Source organism: Mauremys reevesii, linkage group 5 (genome assembly GCF_016161935.1).
Source record: "Mauremys reevesii isolate NIE-2019 linkage group 5, ASM1616193v1, whole genome shotgun sequence".
Classification (NCBI taxonomy): domain Eukaryota; kingdom Metazoa; phylum Chordata; order Testudines; family Geoemydidae; genus Mauremys; species Mauremys reevesii.
Window position 1 is genome coordinate 43,276,735 of NC_052627.1, and position 15,497 is coordinate 43,292,231.

The window sequence follows — 15,497 nt, forward strand, 5'->3', positions numbered from 1 at the left end:
CTATCCCCTCCTCTCCAGAAAAAGGAGGCACCTTCCTTAATTTATTGCACTGCTTTAGAATCAGAGGTTCTGTCACCAAATTAGCTATCAGGAGCAATATAGCTCTCTTTTTTGTGGTTTCAAGACAACGTGTCACCAGCAAGTCCCAATGTCTCACCAGAGGGCTCTATAATGTTCTCTAGTTTGTCATTATTTGCTATACCTGTTACTTAGGCTGGAATTACCCCTTCCACCCTTGAGAAGATTATTACATCCTCTGCCGCAGCTACTTTACATACGCTAGTGACAGTTACAGTACATATTTTATCCCCCATATTAAGATTAACTCCATACCTCATCAGAAAATGAGTCCTAAACAATGACCCTTGATCAGACTCTCATGCCACAATAAAATCCCATAACAATTTAAGTTGTCAATGTCTGCAGTGGCTTGCCAATCACCCATTTCATTCATTTTTTGGTCATTTGCTCACCCCACAGTAGGGAGTTAATTTATGTGGTCTTTCCCTGGAAACTTCTTTCTGTACCCTTTCAGATAGCACAACACTTGTACTCCAGAATCAATTAGGGCAGAGGTGACCAACCTGTGGCTTCGGAGCCACATGCAGCTCTTCAGAAGTTAATACGTGACTCCTTGTACAGGCGCAGACTCCAGGGCTGGAGCTACAGGTGCCAACTTTCCAATGTGCTGGGGGATGCTCACTGCTCAACACCAGGCTGTGCCACAGGGCCTGCCCCCCTGCACTCTTTCCCGCCCCCTCCTCTGAGCCTATCATGCCCTTGCTCCTCCCCCTCCCCCCCCAAGCCTCCTGCACGCCATGAAACAGCTGATCAGGAGGTGCAGGGTGGGAGGGGGAGGCGCTGATTGGCAGGGCTGCTGGTGGGTGGGAGACCCTGGGAGCGTGGGTGGGGGAGCTGATGGGGGGGCTGCTGACCTATTACTGTGGCTCTTTGGCAACGTACATTGGTAAATTCTGGCTCCTTCTCAGGCTCAGGTTGTCCACACCTGAATTAGGCTATTACATGAGACTCTCTCAACCTTCCCAGGCAGATAGACACTACTCCCTCCAATGTCAGGCAGATACTGTGTTGGTCTAGAATTTGGTGGCAGACAGCTTTTGTCACTGTTCGCTGCACCAATCTGTCCAACATCAGCTTTAATCAGTAGACAATCCCATTTAAAGTCCAGACTTTCCACATTTCCAGCAGGTCTGATCATCCATGGCTTTTAGTAATTCACTCCTGTGCCCCATCATGCCCTGGTGAAAGCATTGCCTTGTTCCTCTTGACTGAAAATCTGTATGTCCCCATCTCAGTATCTTTTGTTGCTGTGATGTTACCTGCTGCCTTTCCATCTGAAACTCTCTGACTTTCCTTGTCATTATTTCATGTAAAATTGTTGATTTTTTTCAAAACATTTTATTTTTAATTAATTTTGGGACACCAATTTTAACTGAAATAGTTACTAAGCATGTTGTCAGAACCATTATCAAAATGGCTATCAATATTTTTTGTTTATTGAAAACACATGTTTTGGAAAATGAAAATTTGGTACCTTATTTCTATGATTTTCAATAAAATTTTTGATAAAAAACCTTTAAAAATAATGAAATGAGTCAGTGCTGAATCCTGAGAAACAAACAATTTTGAAATTCTGAAATGTTTCATTATTATTATTTAATTTTGAGTTACTAGAATATATAGGAATATAAAAAGGTTATGCAAACGTTCTCCATACGACAATCTATTGTTCTTTCAATCCCTTAATGCAAGATGATTAATATGCTTCTAAATACTGAATTATACAGCTAGCAATTCAATATACAATACATAACTGTTTGCTGTATCATCATGGATAGGAGCTGCAGCATTTTATAGCACAGCATACATGTCAGTCAAATGAGAGGCATTTTTCAGATGTGATAATTTATCGAAGACTGAGCTACAACAATGCTTATTTGTGGAATGATAGCCCAGGTGTAACAAGTTGCACTTTGCTGAAATACTGTCTCACATTTTGTATAAGCAATTTCCATTCCATTTTGCTCAGACATGGCAGTGTAAAGCAATTAAAAGTAAATTGTATTCATTGTGCTTATGCACAGGTATGACATTTAAAAAGTTAAGGCCAAATTAATTGTTAGATACATAGTTTTGAACTTAAATGCATGCGTAGTAGTAGCATTTTTATTTTATAACATTTCAGAGTGCTAGTCAGACGAGAGTGAGAACTGTAATCATACACAAAATATGAACAACATTAGAACAAGACTGTCTGTCACACACATAAAATATTATATTGACGAGTCATTATAATCCATTCATTAGTTTATGGACCCAACATCCTCCAGGGGGTGTCAGAAATCCACATGTTTCTGAGTGCTATATTTTGTATTTGGAATTCAAATTTAGCTGACAGATGTGTAAAATCCCATATAATGTACAGTGAGAAAATTCTCAAGTGACTAAACTGTGGTGGATGCTGAAGAATGCAAGCTATTCTAGCTTAGGCTGACATTAATTTATGTTCATAATTTTCTCCCTATATCCATTTTTTCTTTATGGTACAATAGCACAGTGTTGTTTTCTGCTGATTCCACATACTTTGTGCAAACCATATCCCTTTTTGGGACTCTTCTAATACACAAAAAGTCATGTAGATCTGCAAAGCCGTATTTTTTAAAAGACCTAGTGGATCCTTTATTAGGTATGGTGGCTGATACTGGTATCTGAGAAGCATAAATAAAATACATTTCAAAGATCTCCAGTGCAGAGCTGATAGCATTAAATATGGCCTTATATTTATCATGACTTGTGACCTGTTTTTAATTAGTTCATTCTACTCATGGCTGGATCATAGCAACAATGAAGAGTGTCACAATTTGTACAAGCTGCCTACACTAAGACCAGAAGCAATACTGAGTGACCAAACAAGGACTTCAGCTAGATCAGGGGTCTCAAACATGCGGCCTGCGGGGCTCTTGCGTGTGTCCCGCCAAGCTCCCCGCACCTCCTGCCCCTCTGCCTACCCGCGGGATTGCCCCCTGTGGCGTTGTGAGCCCTGTGCCGCTGTCTGAAGCAGCTGGCAGCACGCCCCTTCGGGCCAGGGGCAGGGAAGGGGAAGGAGACAGAGGGCTCCTGCATTGCCTCCTTCCAGGCACCTCCCCCGGCAGCTCCCATTGGCCAGGAAAAGGGAACCGCGGCCAACGGGAGCTTCGTGGGAGGTACCTAGAGGAGCAGCAACAGCAGCGCATGCACATATCCCTGAGCCCCTCCCCCTCCCCCAGGGGCTGCAGGGACACGGTTCCAGCTGCTTCCTGGAATGAAGCAGCACGGGGCCGGGGGCCAGGGCAGGCAGGCAGGGAGCCTGCCCTGGCCCCCGTGCATGCTGCTGCCACCATGGAGCCGCTCTAGGTAAGTGTTGCCAGGCTGGAGCCTGCACCCTGCACCCCAACTCAGCTCCCTATCCTGAGCCTCCGCTGCACCCTGCACCCTTTCTGCACCCCCTGGGGGCAACGTTGGGGTGGTGACTTTGGGGAAGGGGTTGGATTGGGGCAGGGAAGAGGTGGGGCAGAGGCGGGGCCTAATGGAAGGGGTAGAGTGGGGGTGGGGCCAGAGGCAGCAAGGGGGGGTGTCAGAGATGCGGCCCTCAGTTCAATGCACTAGTCCTCATGTGGCCTACGTGGTCATTTGAGTTTGAGACCCCTGAGCTAGATGCAATAATTAAATCCAGTTAGCCACAGTCCCCTTTACTTGGTGTTAACTTGTGTCTCTAACTCAAAAGAGTTCCAATCTATAAAGACCATGACCAAGTATGTGTTGCTCTTCCAGATTATGCCAGATGCCAAGTCAGCCATAAAACAGAAAAGGAGATACACGGGAATTAATGACTGACAGTATCTCTTTACTTTTGGTAGCAATATCACCCAGGAATAGGGCCAAATATTTCTTCTTCAGTGATGAATGCCAGCCAAGAATCTTGCTAACATTTATATTTGATCTCCCTCTTGCATTACAGCCATGCGAAAACAGCATAACAAACCACCTCTGGCACTGTATCATCATGCTAAGTGGGACTAACAGTATTCCTTGGATGCCACATTATTAGTATTCTATCCCTATTTCTTTTCACCTAACTTCTATCCTTTTTAATCCTTCTCCCAACTTTTGCTACTTTTCTTAAGAGGGAAAGGCCAATAAACAATGTGGCTGCTGTTTTCTTTTATTTCAACAGTATGTTTATTGTGACTGATTTAGTTGTCATTTTACAGGTTTAATTGCTATCAACAAGGTGAAAACACATCTGGTAACCATTCAGGTTTGATCTTATTTATTAATTAAAGAGATTTTAAGTACCAAAGCTTGACTGGTATTTATTTAGACAGGTAGTCAGTTAGACAGCACATAACAGAAAGGGTTATATGTTACCATAGTTTGTGTGAACTGACCTTTGCAGCTGATAGCAGTTGACAGATAGTGCTGCTTGGTTCATAGGTCAACAGATTACACTGAAGTGTTTAATAAATTATACATTTTTTGCTACCTTATTAATTCCTGGCTACGCTGTAATGCCCTGATACTTATACCATTATTGCAGACAGTTTAGAGACTAAGGCTGCCAAGAAATTTCTTTTGGCACCTGTGTTTTGAGAAAGAGTGATTATTGAGCCAAGATTCTTTATATTGTTGGATAGAAATTACACCTTAACCAAAAAGATGCAATTCATAGGTTCCTGCAAATCATCTTTTCCCCCTTTTTTCCCCCTGCGGCTATCCCAAGACAATAAAGCGGAAATAGCATTGTAATAGGAACCTTCCACTCTTCCAATAAAATTTGATGTAATAGACAATGCACTAAAATCTCTTTTAATGAAAGAACACTAGAGGGCACTCTTTACCTGTACAGTAGTTGAGTTTCCAGTCATTGCTTGGTGACTCATCTGCATATGAAGGTACAAACATGCTGAGGGTCAAGGGGGTGGAAATGCAGACATTTAAATCTTCACTACTGTGTGTAATTCACAATATCCTAAACATCCACTTGATTTATTTAGAAGTTTGTTGCTGCATAGCTGAATATTTTCTTGAGGATAAAATGACTTGATCACAGATTGTTCCTTGCTTTTCTAAAGATTTCATTTAAACAAAGAAATGCAGGCCTGTGGCCACATCATTTTTGTTAAGAATAGACACGCCTTTGTAAATGACCTTGTTTTAGCATAATTTCCATTTACATTGCTCAGATTTTTTTAAAATTAAAATTGAATTTCTTTCAGTGGGGACCAAAATTTTATCAATATGACTATTGAAATGCATTGCTTACAAAAAAAGGCAAGCTCCCTACAAAATGTACTTTCGTAGGGGGTTTCCCTCTCTCCGATGACCTGGAAAAATAATTGTTCAAGGAAAAGGATAAAAGTTGGATCCTGCTCTAGCCCCCACTCCTCCAAATTTTATAGCTTAATGGAGAACAAACCTATCTGCTCTATTGCATCAAAAGAAACCCAGGCCCTGACACATCCCTCACAGCATCAGCACATAAAACCTTTAGCTCTGGTACTTGGATCCTACTGGATCAACCAATTTTTGATACCTGCCCCCAACAGAGAATAAGCCACTCTCATTGCACCACTAAAATTCAGAGCTTGATGCATCCCAGCACGGCAGCGCTGAAAAACCCCAGATCCGGCACCTGTATCCTGGCTAATTTTTGGCCCAATTCCCGAAATTGTATCGCATCACATCACAGGAGTATTGCAGAGATACTTGGACCTAGGATCTGGAGCCTGCGTCAGGCTAATGTTTGGCTCCCGAGTACACCAATTACACTGGTTAAATAGGGAAGAAGTTTATCTTCTCCTTCTACCAACAAATAAAATCTGAATGTCCGTGCTTCCTAGGATGGGCTTTAGCTTATATAGGCAACTATACCCTCCCTCCCCCCCAAAAAAAGTGTCACAATTTTTCACACTTGCTGTCTGGTTACCCTAGTGCAGGGGTCGGCAACCTTTCAGAAGTGGTGTGCCGAGTCTCCATTTATTCACTCTGATTTAAGGTTTTGCATGCCAGTAATACTTTTTAACATTTAGAAGGTTTCTTTCTATAAGTCTATAATATATAACTAAACTATTGTTGTATGTAAAGTAAATAAGGTTTTTAAAATGCTTAAGAAGCTTCATTTAAAATTAAATTAAAATGCAGAGCCCCCCTGGAGCGGTGGCCAGGAGCTGGGCAGTGTGAGTGCCACTGAAAATGCCATAGGTTGCCTACCCTTGCCCTAGTGCATCTGCTGCAGTTGTACTGCAAGCACCCAAGTCTAAATATGTTCCTTGCTTCACTAGTGGGCTAAATCTGCAGGGTGGAGGGCAAATACTGGTTGCATCTGCCAGGTCGAGACCCAGGGTTTGAAACACTGTCACATCAGGATGTGTTAGGCTGAGGGCTCTGGAAGGAGTGACCTGCGAGCAGGGAACACATGCAAGAGGGTGACAGAGCATATGCGATTAGCAGCTTTCTCTTTGGGGGGGATGGGTGGGTGTGGGGAGCTTGACAGAACGCCTGCTGCAAAGTTTGCACTAATGGAAACACTGGGAAGCCTGTCTGCTGCCAAAGGAGATGAACGAGTTAATGCAAATCTGCGCACCGCATTCCCAGACGCGCTTTACCTAATCCCCTTCTCATTTATTATTATAGCAACCTAACGCTCCTCCCTGCAAACCCAATCAACCGCCCCCTCCCCCTTGTTGCTGTGCTGCCGGCCGGCCGCTTGCAGAGGGAGGACCCCCGCCTCCAGCCGCGGCGGTGTGATTGGCACCCAAAGGGGGGCTAGCGGCCAGGCTCTGGAAGCTGAGCTCTCCATCTAGGGAGGGGAGGCGGGGACTCTTCTCGCCGAGGCTCAATTGCAGGGCGAGAGGGCGGGGGCTGTCGGTGACAGGCCAATTGGAGACCGCGGAGGGGGGAGTCGGGGCTGGAAGCAAAGAGTGAAGAGCTCAATGAGTAGGGAGCAAACTTTGTGGCTCTGGGCTGCGCGCTGCGTGGGCGCGGGGCAGGCAGCCGCTCTCGCCGTGCCAGCGGGGAGCTGTCCCCCAGCCGCTCCGGGGGCCAGCCCCGCGCCGAGGATTACAAGTGAGCCGGAGCCTGGTGGGACAGGGGCAAAGCTGGAGAGGGGCGCGCGGACAGCGTTGCTCTTGCTGTGAGACTGTAGGCGCCCCCCCCGTCCCCGACACACAGCCCCCCGCCCCTGGCATGGTGAGGGGAGCGGGGCTTCTGCGGCTGCCGGCTGCCCAGCCCGGAGCGGCGCGGCGGAGGCGGGCTGCAGCGCCCGGGATGTACAACTGAGCCGAGCCCCGGCCGAGCTGACCATGCTGAGAGGCGCCGCTCGCTGCCCGCGCCCCCTGACAGCCCCGGAGCAGCCGCGGCGGCGGCAGGAGGAGCAGCAGCGGCAGAGCCGAGCCGCTGAATGAGCGTGGCCGGGGTGCCACGGGGCAACTCGCTCGCCGGGGCTCTTCCCAGCGGCGGCGGGCGGCGAGGAGCCCGGCTCCGCTCTGCGGCGTGACTTGCAGGGAAGTTGCCTCGGGCTGGACACCGTTACTCCGTCCCGCGAGGAGAGGAGCTGCGTCCTGCACAGCCGGACCCCGGCCAACTCACCGCAGACCCCTCCCTCTGCAGCCGCGGGGAGCAGCGGCTGCTCAACACCCCTCCGCCACCCCTTGCCCTGGGCGAGCCGTGCGCGGGAGGGGAGGAGATGCGGGCAGCGCTGTGGATATGCTGACACCCCCCTCTCCCCCACCTGGATGCCTTTGCTGATGGGGATTTGTTTGCCTTCTTGAGACTCGCCGCGCCTTGGCTTGCCGGACTTGCATTGATTGTGGGCTTGGTTTTTTGGGGGTGGCTGGGTTTCCACACCCCACGCCTGAGCACCATGGGCCTCCTGTCAGCAGGCAGCTCCTCTCTGTCTTGGCTACCCCCCTTTGCTTTGCTTCTGCTGCTGCCTCACCATGTCTCCGCTGAGCCCCGACAGGTCTTCCAGGTGCTGGAGGAGCAGCCACCGGGCACCTGGGTGGGCACCATCGTCACCCGTCCGGGCTTCACCTACCGCTTAAGTGAGCACCATGCCCTTTTCTCCATCAATGCCACCTCGGGGGCGCTGCACACCCGTGCCACCATCGACCGAGAGAGTCTGGCCAGTGACGTGATGGACCTGGTGGTGCTCTCCAGCCAGCCCACCTATCCTAGTGAGGTGCGTGTCCTGGTGCTAGACCTGAATGACAATGCGCCTGTCTTCCCAGACCCCTCCATTGTGGTGACTTTCAAGGAGGACACAGGCAGCGGCCGCCAGCTTATTCTGGACACAGCCACTGATGCTGACAGTGGCACCAATGGTGTGGACCACAGCTCCTACCGCATTGTGGCTGGCAATGAGGAAGGGCGCTTCCAGCTCAACATCACCCTCAATCCCAGTGGGGAAGGTGCCTTCCTGCACCTGGTATCTCGGGGTGGATTAGACCGAGAGGCCACCCCTACCTACCAGCTGCTGGTGCAAGTGGAGGACAAGGGAGAGCCACGGCGGCATGGATATCTGCAGGTTAATGTCACTGTGCAGGACATCAACGACAACCCACCCATCTTCAGCCAAGTTCTCTACCAGGCCCGGGTGCCTGAGGATGCGCCAATTGGGGCCAGTGTCCTTCAGGTGGCAGCAGCTGATGCTGATGAAGGTACCAATGCTGACATCCACTACCGTTTGGAGGGGACAGAGGGTGGTGGTGGGGAGGGGGCTGGAGGAATCCCATTTGAGGTGGATCCGGAGAGTGGGGTGATCCGTATCCGTGAGCCTCTGGACTATGAGACAAGGCGGCAATACTCGCTGACAGTGCAGGCCACAGATCGGGGGGTGCCGGCGCTGAGTGGCCGAGCTGAGGCACTGATCCAACTCCTTGATGTGAATGACAATGAGCCACGGGTGAAATTCCGCTACTTCCCAGCCACCTCCCGTTTTGCATCAGTGGATGAGAATGCGGCACCTGGCACAGTGGTGGCACTGTTAACTGTGAGCGATGCTGACTCGCCTGCTGCCAACGGAAACATCTCAGTGTCAATCCTTGGAGGAAATGAGCAGCGTCATTTTGAGGTGCAGAGCAGTAAGGTGCCAAATCTCAGTCTCATCAAGGTAGCGGCGGCACTGGACCGGGAACGCATTCCTACGTACAACCTCACTGTGGCTGTGGCTGACAACTATGGGGCCCCCCCGCCACCAGCTGGCTCCCCCACTTCCTCTGTACCTCCAGAAGGGGCAATTGCTGCCCCAGTGAGCCGCTCTTCAGTGGCCAGCCTGGTGATTTTTGTGAATGACATCAATGACCACCCGCCTGTCTTTGGACAGTCTGTGTATCAGGTCAATATCAGTGAGGAGGTACCACCGGGCAGCTATGTGAGGGGTCTGAGTGCCACCGATCGTGACTCCGGTCTCAATGCCAACCTCAAATACAGCATTGTCTCTGGCAATGAGCTGGGCTGGTTCTGCATCAGTGAGCATAGCGGCCTGGTCACCACCACTGGCATTGCTGGCTCCGGAGCCAGTGTTCCAGGTATCGGCATGGCGTCCTCTAGTGGGCTGGATCGAGAGACAGCCTTACAGGTGGTGCTGAACATCAGTGCCCGTGACCAAGGGGTGCAGCCCAAGTTTTCCTATGCCCAGCTGGTGGTGGCCATCCTGGACGTCAATGACCAGAGACCTCTCTTCAGTCAGCCGGATGGCTACCAGGTGTCCCTGGCTGAGAATTCCCCTTCAGGAACTGAGTTGCTGGTCTTGAGTGCCACCGATGGGGATTTGGGGGACAATGGGACAGTACGCTTCTCCCTGCAGGAGGCTGAGCCATCAGTGACAGCAGTTGGCCCTTTGGTGGCCCCTCGCCGGGTCTTCCGCTTGGATCCTGTGTCAGGCAAGCTCAGTACCATCTCGCAGTTGGATAGGGAAGAACAGGACCATTACTCCCTGCAGGTCCTGGCCACTGATCTGGGCTCTCCTCCTCTCTCCTCGGTAACCCGGGTCAATGTGAGCCTGCTGGATGTGAATGATAACAGCCCTGTGTTTTACCCGGTCCAGTATTTTGCACACATCCAGGAGAATGAGCCTGCAGGCACCTATGTTACTACCATTTCCGCCAGTGACCCAGACCTGGGGCCCAATGGGACAATCAAATACAGTATCTCAGCTGGAGATAACTCCAGGTTTCAGATCCATGGCCAGACAGGGGTCATCACCACAAAAATAGCCCTGGATAGGGAGGAAAAGACTGCCTACCAGCTGCAAATAGTGGCCACTGATGGTGGCAACCTCCAGTCCCAAAACCAGGCCATAGTTACTATCACTGTTTTGGACACCCAGGACAACCCCCCAGTTTTCAACCAAGGTGTATACAGCTTTGTTGTCTTTGAAAACGTTGCCTTGGGCTATCATGTTGGCACCGTTTTTGCTTCTACAATGGACCTCAACACGAACATTACTTACCTTATTACAACAGGTGACCAAAGGGGCATGTTTGCCATCAACAAAGTGACAGGCCAGATCACCACAGCCAGTATCATTGACCGGGAAGAGCAAGCATTTTACCAGCTAAAAGTGGTGGCTAGTGGTGGGGCAATAACTGGAGATACCATGGTCAATATAACTGTGAAAGATTTAAATGACAATTCCCCTCATTTTCTTCATGCAGTGGAAAGTGTTAATGTGGTTGAGAACTGGAAAGCTGGGCACACCATATTCCAAGCCAAAGCTGTTGACCCTGATGAAGATGTCAATGGCATGGTCATTTACAGCCTTAAGCAGAATCCTAAGGGCCTGTTTACTATCAATGAACAAAATGGTGCCATAAGTTTAATAGGGACACTTGACATAAATGCTGGATCTTACCAGGTGGAAATTTTGGCCTCAGATATGGGAGTTCCACAGCGTTCTTCTAGTTTCATTCTAACTGTATCCGTCCATGATGTAAATGATAACCCACCAATATTTGATCAACTTTCCTATGAAGTCACTATTTCAGAGTCCGAGCCTGTGAATTCCAGATTCTTTAAAGTGCAAGCTTCTGACAAAGATTCAGGAGCAAACGGAGAAATAGCTTATAGTATAATTGAAGGAAATTCCGGGGATGCCTTTGGCATATTCCCAGATGGCCAGCTGTATATAAAGAGTGAATTGGACCGTGAACTTCAAGAAAGATATATTCTCCTGGTTGTTGCTTCTGATAGAGCAGTGGAACCACTTAGTGCTACTGTGAATGTTACAATAATTTTAGAGGATGTAAATGATAATAGACCATTGTTTAACAGTACCAATTATGTATTTTATTTTGAAGAGGAACAGAATGGTGGATCATCTGTAGGTAAAATAAGTGCTGTAGATAAAGACTTTGGACAAAATGGTGAAGTCAGGTATTCATTTGAAAATATGCAGCCAGATTTTGAATTGAACACAATAACTGGGGAAATAACAAGCACTCATCAGTTTGACAGGGAAACTCTTATGAGGCAAAGGGGAGCAGCAGTATTTAGTCTTACAGTAATAGCAACAGATCAAGGGTTGCCAAAACCTTTAAAGGATCAGGCAACTGTGCAGATTTACATGAAGGATATCAATGATAATGCACCCAAATTTTTAAAAGATCTCTATCAAGCTACAATATCAGAATTAGCAGCAAACCTAACACAGGTTTTAAGAGTTTCTGCCTCAGATGTTGATGAAGGTAGTAATGGATTGATTCACTATTCTGTAATTAAAGGAAATGAAGAAAACCAGTTTACAATTGACAGTGGCACTGGTCAAGTAACATTAATAGGTAAACTGGACCATGAAGCTACTGCATCTTACTCACTTGTTATCCAAGCAGTAGATTCTGGGACAGTTTCCCTAAGCTCAACTTGTACATTAAGCATTGAGGTACTGGATGAAAATGACAACAGTCCTTCCTTCCCTAAATCTACTTTGCTTGTAGATGTCTTAGAAAATATGAGACTAGGTGAGCTTGTATCTTCTGTCACTGCCACTGATTCTGATTCAGGTGACAATGCTGACCTTCATTACAGTATTACAGGGACAAATAATCATGGAACCTTTAGCATCAGTCCCAACACTGGCAGTATTTTTCTTGCAAAAAAATTGGACTTTGAAACACAATCTTTGTATAAACTAAACATAACAGCAAAAGACCAAGGAAGGCCACCTCGGTCATCTACAATGTCAGTGGTAATACATGTTAGGGATTTTAATGACAACCCTCCTAATTTTCCTCCTGGGGATGTTTTTAAATCTATTGTTGAGAACATTCCTGTTGGTAGTTCTGTGATTTCTGTGACTGCTCATGATCCGGATGCAGATATTAATGGGCAGCTAACATATGCAATCATTCAACAGATGCCAAGAGGCAACCATTTTAGTATAGATGAAGTCAGAGGGACAATATTTACTAATGCTGAAATAGATCGTGAATTTGCTAATCTCTTTGAATTAACAGTGAAAGCCACTGATCAAGCTGTCCCTGTAGAATCCAGACGATTTGCATTGAAGAATGTAACCATTTTAGTAACAGATCAAAATGATAATGTTCCTACATTTATATCACAAAACGCTCTTGCTGCAGACCCATCGGTTGTGATTGGTTCAGTCCTAACTACAATTGTTGCTGCTGATCCTGATGAAGGAGCAAATGGGGAAGTTGAGTATGAAATAGTCAATGGGGACACTGAAACCTTTATTGTGGATCGTTACAGTGGAGATCTAAGAGTGGCGGCAGCTTTGGTGCCTTCTCAGCTCATATACAACCTCATAGTTTCAGCCACAGATCATGGCCCTGAAAGGAGGAAATCAACCACTGAAATGACTGTCATTCTGCAAGGGCTTGATGGACCAGTGTTTACTCAGCCAAAATATATAACTATTTTAAAAGAAGGAGAGCCAATTGGGACTAATGTAATATCCATAGAAGCAGCTAGTCCAAGGGGTTCTGAAGCCCTGGTGGAGTATTACATAGTTTCAGTGCGTTGTGAAGACAAAAGTTTTGGACGTCTCTTTACCATTGGGCGCCATACTGGTGTAATCCAGACTGCTGCCATTTTGGACAGGGAGCAAGGAGTACGTTTGTACCTGGTGGACGTTTATGCCATTGAAAAATCAGCTGTTTTGCCTCGAACACAGCGAGCAGAGGTAAAATATTTTATTCAATGAATATTTGCACTTTTTATATTCTAAATAAATTGCTTTTTGTTGTATCAGCTGACCATTTTGATTTTACAGATGTTGGTGATCAAAGTAAGTGAAAACTCCAATATCATTCTTGACATCTGTTGGTTCATTAGAGAAACATAAGCTTTAAACCTGCAACAAACTACTTTCTGTGAAGCTGAGGATGTCCATGCATAGAACAGTATTATTAATATTTCTTCAGTGTCAGTATTTTTTTCCCCTGGTATTTTTGATAGTTATGGGTACAGTGCTGCTGTTCTGCTTTCTTAGCCAAGGGTACTGGCCAAATAACTTTTGGATGCTAAATATCTCAGTCTTAAGCAAAAGGCTTTTCTGGGTCTTTTATACATTGTCATTCTAGCCATAATCCGCCATCCCCCTTCCCCCCCCTTTTTTTTTTGGTAAGCCTTTCCACTTTTGGCTGAGTTGCTTTCTCTAGAAGCATCACATCAATATTGGTCTGAGAATTGGACAGTAGGTGATTGCTGTCTGAATAGCTCAGACATAGTCCTGGACTGGACTGGACAAAATTGATCCACACTGCTTCATGCCCAGTTCATTCCCTTAATGGATCTCCTACCATTATATCTCAAAGTTACTGCTGTTCCTCTGGTGCTGACTGTAGTAAAAATTGTGAAAAAAATCTTGCTGATACCCTCAGGTTGCTATGAAGTATGAAAATATAACATTTTATCAGAATGCCACTTTAAATGATTCACTGGAGAGTGTTAAAAAGTTCTCTCCATGATTAGCTTGAATATTAAAGCCTGGGGAAATAGGCCCTAGGAAATTACTTATGAAGCAAGAATATTTTAATTGCCATTTTCCTAAGGGCTGTATTTGACTGTAGACTCTGTCACACAGCTGGAAGCATATACTGTGATATTGTCTTTTAGATAGAAGCTTAAATGTGGGGCTTGCTTTTATTTTTACTTATGCCATAGGCCTTCTTCCTTCCCCCCCCCCCTCCGCGCGCTATAAGTCATTTAATTTTCATTCATTGGAAGTTTGGAACCAGCACTGTTTTGTAGGTCGACCAGCAGGTGATGCCGGAAGTGCACAGTGGTTCAACCATTTCCCCATAGCTAAGCACATTACCTCAGTGTTCAGCCTTTCACATCCAGGAGTTGTCCCAATCCACTCTCCCCTATAGAAGTACATTTTACTGTTTCTAAATCACCAAGAATGTTATGCTTTTTTCAAGAGCTATGCTGACTGTAGTATCTGGTATTGTGTTATTTGACACATGCAGTTTTTTGTTTCACTTATTGCTTTTTGTTTTACTTTGATGTTTGATATGATACTTCAAAGAGTGCAGGATTAGGCTCCTATATAGGTAATTGTTTATTTTGGGCCAGAAATTAAGAGTTTTAAAGTCAAAAGAAATTTGTCAATATGTATAAGGCATCTTATTTTGTTGTTTGCATACACTGTACAATGTTTTATAATATGTTAGGAAGAGCAATAATGAATTTGAGCACTATAGCTATTTTAGAAATGGAGGATATTGATTTTAATCAGTGGTTCTCAAACTTTTGTGCTGGCAACCCCTTTCACATAACAAGCCTCTGAGTACGGCCCCCATTATACATTAAAAACACTTTTTTATATATATATTTAACACCATTATAAATGCTGGATGCAAAGCGGGGTTTGGGGTGGAGGCTGACAGCTTGCAACCTCTCCATGTAATAACCTTGTGACGCCTTGAGGGGTCCTGACCCCCAGTTTGAGAACCCGGATTTAAATTATGTATATTACTGATATTACAAGATTCCTATTATTGTTCTTTGCAGACTATGCAAGTAAATTATGAACGTTAATATAAAGAAGGCAAAAAAAGCACAAGAGGAATAAGTATGTGTGTAAAATTTTCCATGGTGGTTTGTTGTATTTAAGGGTTAACAGTTTTCCTCAGTGGGGAATTTGGGCCCACTCCTGCAAACACTTATTTCAAATAAAACTTTTTCAATCTTGAGACTACTTGCATAAGCAGGGAATGCTCGGGTGAGTAAGGGCTTGCAGAACCCTGTGGTTGCAATAGGTTCACACTTTGTAAAAATGCTTAATAAGAGCATATGGTGAGCATGAAGAAAGCAAGCATTGAAATCTTAAACCAACTTTAAATTGTTGAACACAAGCCACTCCTAAAATGAAAAGCAAATGTGTTTCTGTGCAAGAATATTGAAAGCAGTGGTTGGGAGCTAGGATTTCATATTATTATTGGTTGCATCTTTATAACTTCTAAAATGCTTTC

At 46.0% G+C, this 15,497-nt stretch overlaps 1 protein-coding gene across 3 annotated transcripts in view; it reads left to right on the forward strand.

Annotated features, from left to right (window-relative positions):
• Positions 1-7,034: 7,034 nt before the first annotated feature.
• FAT4 (FAT atypical cadherin 4) overlaps positions 7,035-15,497 on the forward strand; it is a 229,742-nt gene continuing 221,279 nt past the window's right edge. For all 3 annotated transcript variants that reach the window (XM_039540118.1, XM_039540120.1, XM_039540119.1), the window contains exon 1: positions 7,035-13,201. In XM_039540118.1, the coding sequence (XP_039396052.1) occupies positions 7,922-13,201 (5,280 nt within the window). In that variant the 5' untranslated portion in view covers positions 7,035-7,921. The remainder of the gene's footprint in view (positions 13,202-15,497) is intronic.